The following is a 14,597-nucleotide window of genomic DNA, read 5'->3' as shown; positions in this document are numbered from 1 at the left end:
GCGATTCAAGGATTTAAACCTACCATAAATTCAATAGCTCCATGTTCTGGATCAAAGCGAATCATTTCAAAGCCCATGCTTCTTAGTCTATTTCGAATCATCGAAGAAACAGAAACCGTTTCATTGGTAGATGGAGCTGCTACAAATGAACGGAGCTTTGCACGAACCTGAAAAAAAACGAATTTACAAACGAATATATTTTTTTTTATATTCGTACGAATATAAAAATTTTCAACGAAAATTATTAATAGTTTACGATTCAATGGCTGAGTTATCAAATCATTAACGCGATAAACGGAAATAGAGAAAAAATTAAAAAATGTTTATGACAAATTTTTTATTATGTTATATTTTTGATTAAAACTTTTCGATTATGTTAATGCCTCAAAATCCAAGAGAAACAAGGTAATTTTTGGCCAATAGCCAGTTACAACGACAACCAGGGCCGTATATGGGGAGGAGGTCTACCTGGTTTTAGTCCCCCCCCCCCGAAAAAAAACATTTTTCTGGCTTGTAAATTTTTCGAAAAAGTTCAGATAAAAAAAAACTTAAAAATAATTATTCAACAGGTAAATTGATCTTAAACAAACATTAATTGAGACCGTTACACAAAGTGCAGGGGGGGGGGGTAAACTCCTCCTTCGTTATTTTTGCACCCCTTCCTAAGAAAAACTCGTTGATGCTCCCCCTCCCTTCCCCCGAAAATAAATACTGGATAGGACTGAGATAACTGCTACAGCGAAAGGTCTTGCATTCCACTTTCTAAGCCTTACAAATGTGAAGTGGAAGAGAATGAAGCTTAAAAAACTTTACCAGGGCATTACCTAGGCTAAAGACCTATTCCTGAAAGATTTGCTTACCTAACTCAACCATTTTCTAAGATTGTGCCCCATCAACTAGCCTATAATTCTAGTAAGCAGGCAAAAATAAATTTCAAAGACAATTTTTATAACGATTTATCAGAGTAAATTTTTTTTAGAGGAAATAGGCTATGGGGAAAATATTGGCTTTATCAAGGCCAATTATATGGCTGTAAGTAAGTTCACAGCTCTCCTGAGACAAATTCAAACAAACTAAATTTTGATTTAAGCTGCCAAAATAGTTTAAATTACCAAACGGATTTAAATCAAAAATAAATTTAATTCAAACAGCAAAATGAGCTTAAATTTAAGAAAAAAACGAAACAAAACAACTAGCTAATTAGTATTTAGAGTCCATTATTTTTCGTTCAACTGTGTTTTCTTTGGTAGCTAAGCAAATCCACACAATTGGATTAATCGATTTGGCTTCAGATAGATCGATTATCAACAGTATCTACGTATAATTGCAAGTTTTAGTTTATTAGATTATTTTTTTTGTAAACTGTTCTTTTTTTTAATTATCGTTTTTAATTTATATTGTCGCCCTATACGAAAGGATGTATCAAATATTTTATGTGATGTGGCATATCGTTTCTTCATCTTCTATAAACTTTAATCTTCAATATAATTGTATATTGTATGTATATTGTATTGTATATTGGATGTATCAAATATTTTGTGATGTGGCATATTTTATGTGGTATATTGTATTGTATATTGGATGTATCAAATATTTTATGTGATGTGGCATATTTTATGTGGTATATTGTATTGTATATTGGATGTATCAAATATTTTATGCGATGTGGCATATCGTTTCTTCATCTTCTATAAACTTTAATCTACAATATAATTGTATATTGTATGTATATTGTATTGTATATTGGATGTATCAAATATTTTATGTGATGTGGCATATTTTATGTGGTATATTGTATTGTATATTGGATGTATCAAATATTTTATGTGACGTGGCATATCGTTTCTTCATCTTCTATAAACTTTAATCTACAATATAATTGTATATTGTATGTATATTGTATTTTATATTAGATGTATCAAATATTTTATGTGATGTGGCATATTTTATGTGGTATATTGTATTGTATATTGGATGTATCAAATATTTTATGTGATGTGGCATATCGTTTCTTCATCTTCTATAAACTTTAATCTACAATATAATTGTATATTGTATGTATATTGTATTGTATATTGGATGTATCAAATATTTTATGTGATGTGGCATATTTTATGTGGTATATTGAATTGTATATTGGATGTATCAAATATTTTATGTGATGTGGCATATCGTTTCTTCATCTTCTATAAACTTTAATCCACAATATAATTGTATATTGTATGTATATTGTATTGTATATTGGATGTATCAAATATTTTATGTGATGTGGCATATTTTATGTGGTATATTGTATTGTATATTGGATGTATCAAATATTTTATGTGATGTGGCATATCGTTTCTTCATCTTCTATAAACTTTAATCTACAATATAATTTTAAAAGAGAATTATTCTGTTTTTACGAATTAATTTTTTGTCAAGATTGCAATATAAGCTGCAATAAGTTTTTCATAAATCTTTATCGTTTTATTACTAAAATGTCTCTATACAACATATCTTAACAATAAAGCTATTTTTTTTTTGTAAGTTTCCTTTACAATATAAAAAATGAGATTTCAAATACTCAGGAAATCAACATATTCTAGACCAAGTGTGTTAAAAAAAAAAAAATGACTTAAGTTAGTAAAAATCGATTCCGATACGATAAAGAAAAAAAACAACAAAAACTTACTATAGATAGAGTGCGACTGTCTAATCTATAGATCGGACGAAGAAACTCTGGATATTTCTTGGTAAAGTCGGCCCTCCATGTGTCCCAGGGTCCAAAAATGTTTGTTTCAAGAAATTTATAAATGGCCTCGCGTCTCTTTTGTGTGTCCTGAAAGCCAAAAGTAAGAATTAGCAATATAATTATCACAAGCACTATTAAGAACTTTATACCAATAGGGGAGGAACAGAAAAGGGAGACAGAAGAAAGAGCAATAGGAAGAGAAAGGGGAGGGAAAGAGAGAAGGGGGAGGGAGAGATATTATTAGATTTAAAATATTATTGTCGTAGAAGAAAATATAATTAAATATTTGGATAGTTAATATGATGCTCCTAAATAGGGAAGCACCTGTCTGAAAGAAAATTCTCCTTGGCATGAAATTTTTTGAATTAGGGTTATTTGAAGGGTCGCATCAGAATCTGTATTTTACTTGAGTTTCTCCGTTACATCCGCCATTATAGAAGTGTTACTAGAACCCATATCTTTAGAATGTATTGACATGGGGACGATTATTAAGCATCATTTCTCTGAATAGAAATTGAAAAGTCACTCTTTTTCAGGGCTCCCACTATCCCAGAGCTTCTCCGATCCCGCAAACGTCTCTAATAGAAAACTGGACTTCCAGAAATTTCCTGAAAATTAAAGCTCGTAGATACTAAGACGGTAACGCAAAGCACAAAACGTTAGCTTTTGTTAACGCTATTTTTCGAGATTTCGGAAATCCCAATTTTAGTTTGGGCAAATTCGGAGAAATCCTAGAAAATTCGGGGAGAGTGAAAGCACAGTTCCACTTTAACAACACTTTTGGGATGCTTTGTAGTACAGCATGCAATAGCTGCACGGACGAAAACTCAAGCCAGTAATCCAGCTTATGAAACAGTACTTCCACATCGAAGGATTTATCTCTTTGGACGGTATTTCTAAGCCTTCCGTAAGACATTTTTTTCGGAAAATAGAACAGATATTTTTAGGGATAATTGAAAACTTAATTTTTCTATTTCGAATGTTGTGAAATTTTGAGACTCGGGAATTTGATTAGAAGTATCAAAAACGTCAATGGGTCAATTTTTTGAAATAATTACAAAACAAAATATCCCTCAAATATACCACCCTATTTCGGTGAAACGAGAGGTTGTGATTTCACTAGTGGATATAGCTTTCCCAGGAATTTCTAGATTCGTAATTGTTATATTTGAGGGATATTTTGTTTTGTAATAATTACCCAATTAAGTTCATTGACAAAATAGTAGAAAAGAGATGTGTTAAACATGATAGTACGGTTATTGGGGTTTCTCAGCCTTCAGAATAAAACATATCTAAAAGTTTCATTTCATTGCCATGTGTACCTGGTTTGGGTGAGAAGCTTTCACGGATTTTGCGTAAATTTAACAATAATAAATGCTTTCAATCGTTGAGACCAATGGGTAGTTTCTTTAGGTCTGGAAAGGATTTAACCCGGAGAAATTTAGTAAGTGGGGTGTATAAAATTCCGTGTTCTTGTGGGAAGTTCTATATTGGTAGGACTCACCAACAATTTGTTGAAATATTTATTGAGCATCGCAATTCAATTGAAAAAAAAACTATAATTAAGCAAGCCTCCAGAAGCTTTTGTTTCAGCCTTAGCAGAGCATATTTGGTTTCAACCCGATTATTTTGTATAATTTGATGAGACCTTAGCTTAGTTATTAGTGGGCGAGAGAAGCCATAGAAATTAAAAAACATTTGTTTGCTAACCTTTCGATTAATAGGGACACGGGAAATTTAAATATTGACTCAATTTATGATAATCTTTTGAAAAGTGAACCAATAGTCAATAAGGGAATTAAGATTTTAAATAATCACCAGGGACTATTTTACCTACTACACCAAAACGATTTGCTACAAGCCAACAAGAGGATTATTTCGCAACCGAATAATTAACGTAATTCCATTTTCTTATATTTCAACCTCAGTTGCTTTGGTGTTCTCACTGAAGTAACTAATAGCTTCTTTTCCCTCCCTACGTGGATAGTTGCGCCAATTGTATTTCATTGGTGGTGGTTTTATTTGTGTTTAGTTTATTTTTTATCTTGTTCTTCCTGTGTTTCTCTTTGCTGAAGACGCCTTGTTTGGATACTGACGAGATATCCACGTTGTTTTACATTTTTCGTCTTTTCTCTCCACTGACCGCAGTCTCGTTTGTGTTTTTTTTTCATTGAGTTTGTTTCTCTGTTGTTTTTTTGTCATGGTTGGCCAGCTCGGCTTCAGATCTTTCAAAAAGTATTTCGCAAAAGGCTTTCAAAAAGATCTTTCAATTATTTCGCAACCGAATAATTAACGCAATTTCATCTTCTTATATTTCAACCTCGGTTGCTTTGGTGTTCTCACGGAAGTAACTAATAGCTTCTTCTCCCTCCCTACGTGGATAGTTGCGCCAATTGTATTTTATTGGTGGTGGTTTTATTTGTGTTTAGTTTATTTTTTTATCTTGTTCTTCTTGTGTTTCTCTTATGCTGAAGACGCCTTGTTTGGAATACAGGCGAAATATCCACGTTGTTTTCTCTCTATCTCTCTCTCTCTCTCTCTCTCTCTCTCTCTCTCTCTCTCTCTCTCTCTCTCTCTCTCTCTCTCTCTCTCTCTCTCTCTCTCTCTCTCTCTCTCTCTCTCTCTCTCTCTCTCTCTCTCTCTCTCTCTCTCTCTCTCTCTCTCTCTCTCTCTCTCTCTCTCTCTCTCTCTCTCTCTCTCTCTCTCTCTCTCTCTCTCTCTCTCTCTCTCTCTCTCTCTCTCTCTCTCTCTCTCTCTCTCTCTCTCTCTCTCTCTCTCTCTCTCTCTCTCTCTCTCTCTCTCTCTCTCTCTCTCTCTCTCTCTCTCTCTCTCTCTCTCTCTCTCTCTCTCTCTCTCTCTCTCTCTCTCTCTCTCTCTCTCTCTCTCTCTCTCTCTCTCTCTCATATATATATATATATATATATAGATATATATATATATATATATATATATATATATATATATATATATATATATATATATATATATATATATATATATATATATATATATATATATATATATATATATATATATATATATATATATATATATATATATATGCCAACAATAATTACTTAAGAATCAAGACGAGAAATAAACTTACAGATATAATTTGAATAAATCGCTTTAAATTTTCAGTGACGCGTTGCCTGTCTGCCCCAGCAGGTACATTCTCGGAAGCATATTGCACAAGTCTCTCTACTTTCTCGTTCACAAATTTCTGTAAACCCTGGAAAAGTTCTCCCAATTGTCCAGACACTGTAACATATGCATCTAAAAAAAAAATGAGTTACTAGGGAAGCGAAACCCTTTTAATCTTATCTAAACCTATGTTTAACTTATGTTGCATATCAAACTGTTTTTAGCAGCCGGGCGCCATAAGGGTGTGAAAAAATAAATAATAAAAACAAGAAAGTACAAAGAGAAAACACACCCATAACTCTTTATGGAAAAAATCTCATAAAAACCGAGTACTTATTAATGCCTGAAATTAAATTAGCTAACAAATTCAAGCTTTTGAAAAATGATCCATAGTTTCAAATGGACAAGACGGACTAGCTTTGGGAACATTTTACAAGAAAATTGATCAGAAGTGTCCTGATAGATGTACAATAGTTGTATATATACATATAAAACTACAGATGTAAAAAGCAAGGGAAGAGGGGTTCCCTCGCCCCTAAATTTGGTTAAAAAAATCTCTCCTTTGAAAAACTTAAATACTACATAACTAGCAGTGTTCTTTTTTGAACCAGCACACCCAACTGTTCTGCAAAAAATAAAAAAAAAATAGAAAAAAATAAAAAAAAAACAAACAATGAACACCCTCATTCCAAGTTACTCACACATGCGCAACTGTGTATCAGCGACCAAAGAGAAATAGTAGCCACTCTTATAAATATGCTGTTTTCCCTTTGTTTTTGACAACCTCCCCCCCCCCCATCGTTAAGTTATGGTATTTCAGCAGAGGTCTAAAAAGATTAAAAGGATAATTTTTTAAAGCATATATTTCATTTTGTATAAATACAGTGACTGGTTTATTTACTTATTTTAAGGTCTGTACATATATTAGAAATTATGGAAGAGAGCAAGTGGATATGGATGGGTTTTACATACGGTTTCGGGGTCTCAGACGGATATGGGTTTCAAAGAGCCTAGAATTTCAAAATTTAGCGAACCACATTCCGTCTGTTCATTAGCGACCCCTTTCGCTGCCAGTGTCACTGTCCATCTGTCACTGTATATTAGCTACTGCAGGCAGCCTTCTTAAAATTAAATTTTTCAGAGATTTTGGAGACTGGCTTAGTCTATTTTTTTAAGAATTTGTTTTTAATCCTGATAATAGCCAATTCACACAAAAATTTCATGATGCAGGATTCAATCGAGAAATTGCATTTTGTATTTTACTCACAGAATACCTCGTTTATTTTTTATATCTTATATTACATCGCAAGCTATTTTGACTCATTGTAAGTGAAAAGATGTCAGTTCACAATTTCTGAAAGAAAAAACTAAAGTAGGAGAGGTGATAGTACCTTTCTATTAATCATACCCCATAGGCCACAGCCACTCAAAATCAAAAGACATCGCTTCAGTAAATCAATTTTCTCAAAAGGAATACTCGAAATATTGAAAGTTTGAAGTTGCATATTACCGACGCAATAAAAAAATATATTTGAGCAAGCAGATCAGTTAACAAAAGCTAGAAGAAAAACTTGCATTCTTAGACAAAAGAAGTCATATCAGGTGGCTGCAATGACATTAACATAGGTATTGCAAATACTGTCTTGATACCCCCTCCTAACATCAAATGAACTTTCGAACTTTTGGCAACTTGACATTTTATGATGTGCCTGATACTTTAATCGGAACCACCAGAGCATAAAGAAGGATATCAGGTTTCATTTATTATAAATCAATTTAAAGCAATAGATTTGAGTCTTTTTTAGCATAGAGAATGCTCAGTAGAGATTGGGGAAGGAGGATTCTGAAATCCAAATGACACTAAAGTTTTCAATTTTTTCAAAATAAGAAAGAAAATTTTCAGGATTTTCATATTCTCTACAATAAGATTTGAACCTCTGTCTTAAAGTTTTTGGATTCATTATAGGTTAATGCTTGAATAAAATTCTAAAAGAGCAAAGTATAAACACACACAACAAGTACTGACAAAACCTATCCTCTCCACACAAAAAAAAGTGACCCTTTGTCCGCGTCTCCGGAGACGATTCCATACCTATGCGAACCTGGCGAATAAATCACAAGTTCCGTAGGTGATTAGGCTATACTTGTTCTGTAAAAGCTGTATTAAATTTAATTTATTGGCTCGGAGCGATTAAGCAGTACAATATTTACCCTCTAGAGGCGCTGAGGTACGCGGGGTCACTTTTGGAGAGTTTTGTCAGTACTGTGTAGTCAGTATGTCTTTATACTTTGTAAAAGTGTAATCAGGTATTACTCCTTAAATATTTAAACCCTTACCATGATATATAATTCAAAGGCATCGATTCCTCCAATTATACAAAGTTAGATATAACATAAGGACAGATTATTTCGACGAGCATTATACCATTTAATAGCAATAACTCAAAAACTAATCCCTGCAACCCATGTTCAATTTTAGGCCCAAATGGCATATAGATTATTCCACTGAATGCGTGCAAATACACTATACCAGAACCAACACGCTTTCATTTGTAATAAACCTCCCATCAACCCATACTCCATAAAACGGTTAATAATACAGACTCCCGTCAACCCACTCACTGTATGAACATTCAACACAAGTGGCTTACAATAAAAAAAAGATTAACCACAATAAGCATTTATAGGATACTACGGAGAAAACGTTAAATTCACAAGATTTAGGAAGGATTAGCCTTCCTCCTATGTATGCGTCAAATTATACCACAGTTATTTTTATGACATTTTTACAACCAAAAACCAAAAACCTGACAAGTACTGTATTCTAAACATATTCTCACATTTCGCAGAAGGCAGTGACCATCTTAGGCCGACCATCCAGTGTAATATAGCCTAATTATTATAAATAAAAAGGTACTTGTGTATTATCCAGACCACACTCAACAAATTTGCTCTGTTAGATCTGAGAAAAACCGGTTTGTCAGTCTGCAATCGGTTAAAATCAGCTTAATTTTAGTGAGAAAAACTTCGATGCAGATAGATTTTAATTAAATATATAAGATATAGAGGTGGTTAGGTATTTAATATAATACGTTGTGGGCTATGCAGATACATTTTAATTAATTATTTAATATATAGAGGTGGTTAGGTATTTAATATAATACGTTATGGACGGCCTGCTTTCCATAATTCTTTGTTGTAGTTTCCATATTTTTGTTATTAAAGTGTTACGTTTTCATCATATTTTGGTATTTTTCACTAGGATTAACCTAACTTCACTTCTTGAGTGTGTTCTGGATAATAAACAAGAACCAAAAAAAAATATGCATGACTTCGGCCAATCGACTTTTGCAGGTTCGATCCTACAAATCTCATAATTAGTGTCAAAAATTAATCTCGCTTTTTACGAAATAATCTCCAGACATCAAAAGTATCACTAAAATATTATAAACCTAGACAAACACACAAAAATCTTCAGACACAGCCTCTATCATGTCAAGTAAGTTTAGAATATTATTATTATAATATATATTAGTATAGAATTATTAATTACATATTAGTATAGATTATATTATATTAGTATATTAATATATTAGTATAATAATATATTAGTATAGAATATATAGGTATAGAATATTGCTTAATATATATTACATATTACTATTAGATAATACTATTACTATTAGAATATTACATATTATTTAATATATTAGTATAGAATATTAAGCAGAACCCACAAGGCTAAGAAATATTTTTGTAGGTCGCTTATCGAAACAAAGAAGAAGAGGGGTGTTAACTAGACTGAAATAAATATTAAAAACTTAAACCTGGAATGAACCTTAAATCAATCTTAGACTGGAATGAGTCTTAAATTATCTCATAGTAAGCTAAAACACTAAATTCTCTCTTAATTCTCTTAGACCTAAATTCTATACAGAGTGTTTAAATAAAATCTCTTGATTTACAGCATTTGTAACTACAAATATAAGATAAAAATGTATCTTGATTCTTGTTGATATTTTTTTTACTTTTTCATAATTCGTAAGCCACGAACTAGGTTTAAGTATATTTTGTCTATTTTTTAAATGCTGTTCATAGGAATTATCTAAGCATAGTCTTAGGAACTCGTTTGACTGACTGTACATCAAACAAGAACAGCTTTTTGGCAATCCATCTGGGAAACAAACGTAAAGTAGATCATCCCCGAACGGATTGGGAAGAGATCATAATGAACAATTAAAGGGAAATTGGACATTCATGGGAGGGGCAAAGAGTGAAACTTCGAATGGATTAGGGTAAAGGACGTGCACACGCAGCTGCGTTGTCCTCAGACGGCTTGGTACTGTAGTGACTTAGTAAAAGTAGTAGTAGTAAGACCAGGTGGAACTCTAAAACCCCTGTATCTAGCTATAGGCCTACTAGTAAAGAGTAGAGACTGAACTTACATCTAAGCTTGGAGATGATTCCCGTGGACTCTTCAATTTTGTTGCTAGCTGTGGTGAACAAATCTACAGAGCCAGACAATACGGAGCCTAAAGCATTTCTAGATGCAACTACAACTAATTCAAAAGCTTCTGTCAAATCCATGATCGTCCTGTTGATAAGCTGGGGAAGAGAATTGACAAAATTTATTATTTTTTTCTTCGCTTCTTCTAAGGATTTTTCAATTTTGATGGTTAAATCTTCAGCAGTTGAAGTGACAGCACCAGTATATTGAGCTCCAAGTGTATACCCTTGCCTATAAGAAGAAAATGCATATTAGTTCAAATGTTAAATTTGAATGTCATTTAAGTGTTTGTTTACAGCACTAGAAATTGCGCTAGTTCATTCTGTCTCTCGTCTTTGGTTACAAGAGGCTATTGCTATACTTCAGCACCCTCCAGCATGTCCCTCTCCAGCTATTACTAGAACTCTTCGGAATATCACTCAAGAGTATACCAAGGGACCGACTCAACTCGCGAACAGAAAATCTTCGAGACACCTGAATAGAATGTCTCGGCTCCACCCCCACTAGCTCAATTGTGTACTTTCATGGGCCGCACTAAGTGGCTTGGATTGTTTTCTCTGGTTGCATTAAGATTCTCTACGGTTTCATATGTCTTTGAATTTTTGTCTCTAGCTGGAAGGGAACTTCTCAGATTCAAATCGATATATGAAATTGCCCTTAATTGTTTTCCCAAAAACAATCAGTTTATCAGTTTTAGAACAGTATATTTGCCAAATTGAGGTCTAGTAGTGTCAAAACATTGCTTCGATTAGGTTTATCGAATCAGGGAAATATTGCAGGATAGGGAGATATAACCAGGAGATATAAACGAGTGCGGGGTCCTATTTTATTTCCTTTTTTTAGCCAATAAAGTATGTATCCAATGGGTAACATAGCTTAATTAACATTTTCAGAGTTTAGAACAATTTTGCCACGGTCCGTGGCAATGAAAATCAATCACCTAATTGCACAAAATAACTAGACCAATCTTCCAGAAATTAGTTAAGTAGAGGAAAATCACTAAAACACAAATCTTCTAAATTAGCATTGCAATTTGGCTTTGCTAGTCAAAACCATCAATTACTTTTTTTTATAATAAAAGTACATGTAAAGATCACAATATCTGGGAATAGTTCAAATACATTAATGATTGACAGTAAAAAGCGATGCAACTTTTTCACTAAAGTAAATGACATATTAAAAAGGTTATGCCAAGAACATCTGAGACAACTGAATAGAATACCTCAGCTCCGCACTCACTAGTTCAATCATGCGCTTTCTTGGGGGCCGCACTAAGCGGCTTTGATTGTTTTCTCTGGTTGCACTAAGATTCTCTGCGTTTTAATATGTCTCTGAAATTGTCCTTCATTTTTGTTGCAGAAACGATAAGTTTAGCAGTTTTAGATACAGTATATTTGCCAAATTGAGGTCTAGTAGTGTCAAAACATAGCTTCCATCATGTTCTGCGAAAGAGGATTGACTAGAAATTGAACCAGGAGATATCAACGCGCGCGGGGTCCTATTGTCTTTCCTTTTTTCAGCCAATAAAATATATGTCCAATGGATAAAATAGCTTCATTAACATTTCCAGGGTTTTAGAATAGTTTATTCATGATTGCCACGTTTCGTGGCAACCAAGATCATTCACCTAACTAGACAAAACTACTAGACCAATCTTCCGAAAATTATTGAAGTAGAGAAAAGTCACTGAAACAGAAACCTTCTGAATTAGCATCGTAATTTGGCTTTGCTGGTCAAAATCATCAATTACTTTTTTTCATAAAGTAAATGTAAAGACTAAAATATCAAGGAACAGTTAAAATACGTTAATGGATGACAGTGAAAAGGTGATGCCACCTTTTCACTAAAATGAATGACATATTAAAAGTGATGCCAAGAATATTTTAGTAAAAAGAGAGCACATGATTCATACCTAATAATAATAATTCATACCTAATAATTCTAGTAGCTTCGGCTATACTTTCATCTTTTTCCAAGTCTTTTTTGAAGTCAGCAGTTTGTCCTTTATAATCTGCCAATACTTTGTCACTGACAGTTGAAAGAGTATCGAAGGCAGCCCATTGTTTTCCAAAAGTCTTCAATTCTTGGCTAAGAATACCTGTTCGTTTCTGAAATTCTTCTGTGACTGCCAGGCGTCTATTCCTGATGGTATTCTATATATAATAAGAAATATATATTTAGAAATATTTTATACTGTATCAAACTACTACTGATAATATGAAATATAATCAACTAATAATATCAAATTATAAATTATGCTCTTGTTTATACACAAGTAATCGTCAGATAGTTCCTAACATTTAGCCTTCTCAATCACTGAAAGAAGCACAGTGCTATCAACAGCAGCACAGTTGTGGTATTTTCGGTAATTTTTTTTCCTCAAAATAATTTCAAAATGCAGAAATAATCTAAAACAAAACAATTTAAAAAAGGGATAAAATCTAAAACAAAAATTAATGACAATAAAATATCAAACTTACATATATACAAATTCTACTCCATGATGAGCATGGCGCAGGCAATACAAAATTAGCGATGTGCCTCTATCAAAGCACAAAATCAACAGATTGTATGCACCTCACTAATTGTATATTGCCTACGCTGTGTGGAATTTGTGTCAAACAGTTCGTGGTAACAACCTGTAAGCAAGGAGTGGCCCGGTTCAATAGTAACCGAAACTCTAAAAAACGAAATTTTTATACCAGTAGATACATCAAAAGAATTAGGATTTTTATGCTGATTTCAAAAATATAACTTTCATCAAATTTAGTCTAACCCATCAAAATTATGACCTTGAAAAAATTTGCCTTATTTTCGAAAAAAGAGGGAACCACCCCTAAAAGTGATAGAATCTTAATGAAGAGATAGCCATTTTGTTCAGCATAGTCAAAAATCTAATGAATATGTCTTTGATGATGTCTTAGTCCCCCACAGTGCCCGGAGGAAGGGCTGCAAGTTAAGAACTTTGCCAATTGTTTGCATATAGTATTGGTTATTGGGAAGTAAACAGAAGTTTTCAGGAGGAATTTTTGGGGGTCGGGGGGGGGGGTGGTCGGAGAAAGGGGTTACGTGGGAGGATCTTTTCCTGAAGGAAGATTCCTTGGGGGAAGGGACATATCTATGAAGGGGTGCTCTATTTCCCAGCATTATTTAAAAAACGATCAGAAATTGAATTAAAAAAAAGTTTTTTCAACTGGAAGTAAGGAGCAACATTAAAACTTAAAACGAACAGAAATTATTACGTATATCAGGGGGTTTGCCCCCTAGTTAATACCTCACTCTTTACGCTAAAGTTCGAATTTCGTTCGAATCACAAATCCCTGAATCACAAAGGTCGTTTAATTAGAATAGATAGCTCTTTTGAAAGTACTAATTAAAACTTTAGCGTAAAGAGCGACGTATTGACTACGGTGCGAACCCCCTCATATACGTAATAATTTCTGTTCGTTTTTAAGTTTTAATGTTGCTCCTTACTTTCAGTTGAAAAAAACTTTTTTTTTATGTCCAATATACATATTAAATTGATCCTTCTATTTTCTTTCTTTTTCAGTTTAAATTTTATCCCTTTTCTTTTTAAATAGTTTGGTTTTAGATTTTTTTTTCTTTTAACGGTGAAGGCACCTAGTTTTACACAGGAGAAATATTCGTCATGCCTATTGTCTTTTCTTTTCTTTCTACCCGCTGTTTTTTTTTTGTTTTTTTTTCTCGTGGTTTTTCTCTCTTTGTCTTGTCATACAAAAATGAGTTAAATAATAAATTAATATAAAAAAAAAAAAAGTTAATATGCTAATTTTATTTATTTTGTGCGTCGTTACAGCCTTAAATCTTAAAATACGTGAAAAAATATTTTTGAGTAGATCAATTATGATGCTGTATGGGTTGAATGTTTTTTAGCATACCTAATGTTTTAGGATTAAATTTAAAGTGCCAAGTAAATCAAAATAAAACATTCTTTGTCGCCTGGAAAAATCTTATGTCTATTTATAGCTGAAAACCCCGATTTTCTAAGATTTTTTTTTTTTTAAAAATTATGATCTTGTTAAGATAGTGACGCATTTTCTTCAGTGTTGTCACGTTGCAGCGTAAAAACTAACATTAAAAATCCGTTGACACCCAAAGATAACTCCACCTTTAAGCGAACGCTACGCCTTCATAAATTGTTTTGTGCCTTATGTTCTTAGCTGATTTTTTTTTTAACCGATTTTCACCCAT

The 14,597-nt window shown here is 32.9% G+C and overlaps 1 protein-coding gene across 1 annotated transcript in view; it reads right to left on the bottom strand.

Annotated features, from left to right (window-relative positions):
- Window positions 1-14,597, bottom strand: part of apolpp (retinoid- and fatty-acid binding glycoprotein apolipophorin) — a 149,538-nt gene that overhangs the window by 16,743 nt on the left and 118,198 nt on the right. Inside the window, exons 33-37 of the mRNA XM_089096953.1 lie at window positions 12,318-12,538; window positions 10,324-10,616; window positions 5,841-6,010; window positions 2,675-2,821; window positions 24-167 (exon numbers count right to left, since the gene is read on the bottom strand). Coding sequence (XP_088953079.1) covers window positions 24-167; window positions 2,675-2,821; window positions 5,841-6,010; window positions 10,324-10,616; window positions 12,318-12,538 — 975 coding nt within the window. The remainder of the gene's footprint in view (window positions 1-23; window positions 168-2,674; window positions 2,822-5,840; window positions 6,011-10,323; window positions 10,617-12,317; window positions 12,539-14,597) is intronic.

Source organism: Artemia sp. Qi Xiang Cuo, chromosome 11, assembly GCF_049724085.1.
Source record: "Artemia sp. Qi Xiang Cuo chromosome 11, ASM4972408v1, whole genome shotgun sequence".
Classification (NCBI taxonomy): Eukaryota; Metazoa; Arthropoda; class Branchiopoda; order Anostraca; family Artemiidae; genus Artemia; species Artemia sp. Qi Xiang Cuo.
The sequence above is the reverse complement of the archived record's forward strand: the minus strand, read 5'-3'. Positions and strand labels throughout refer to the sequence as shown.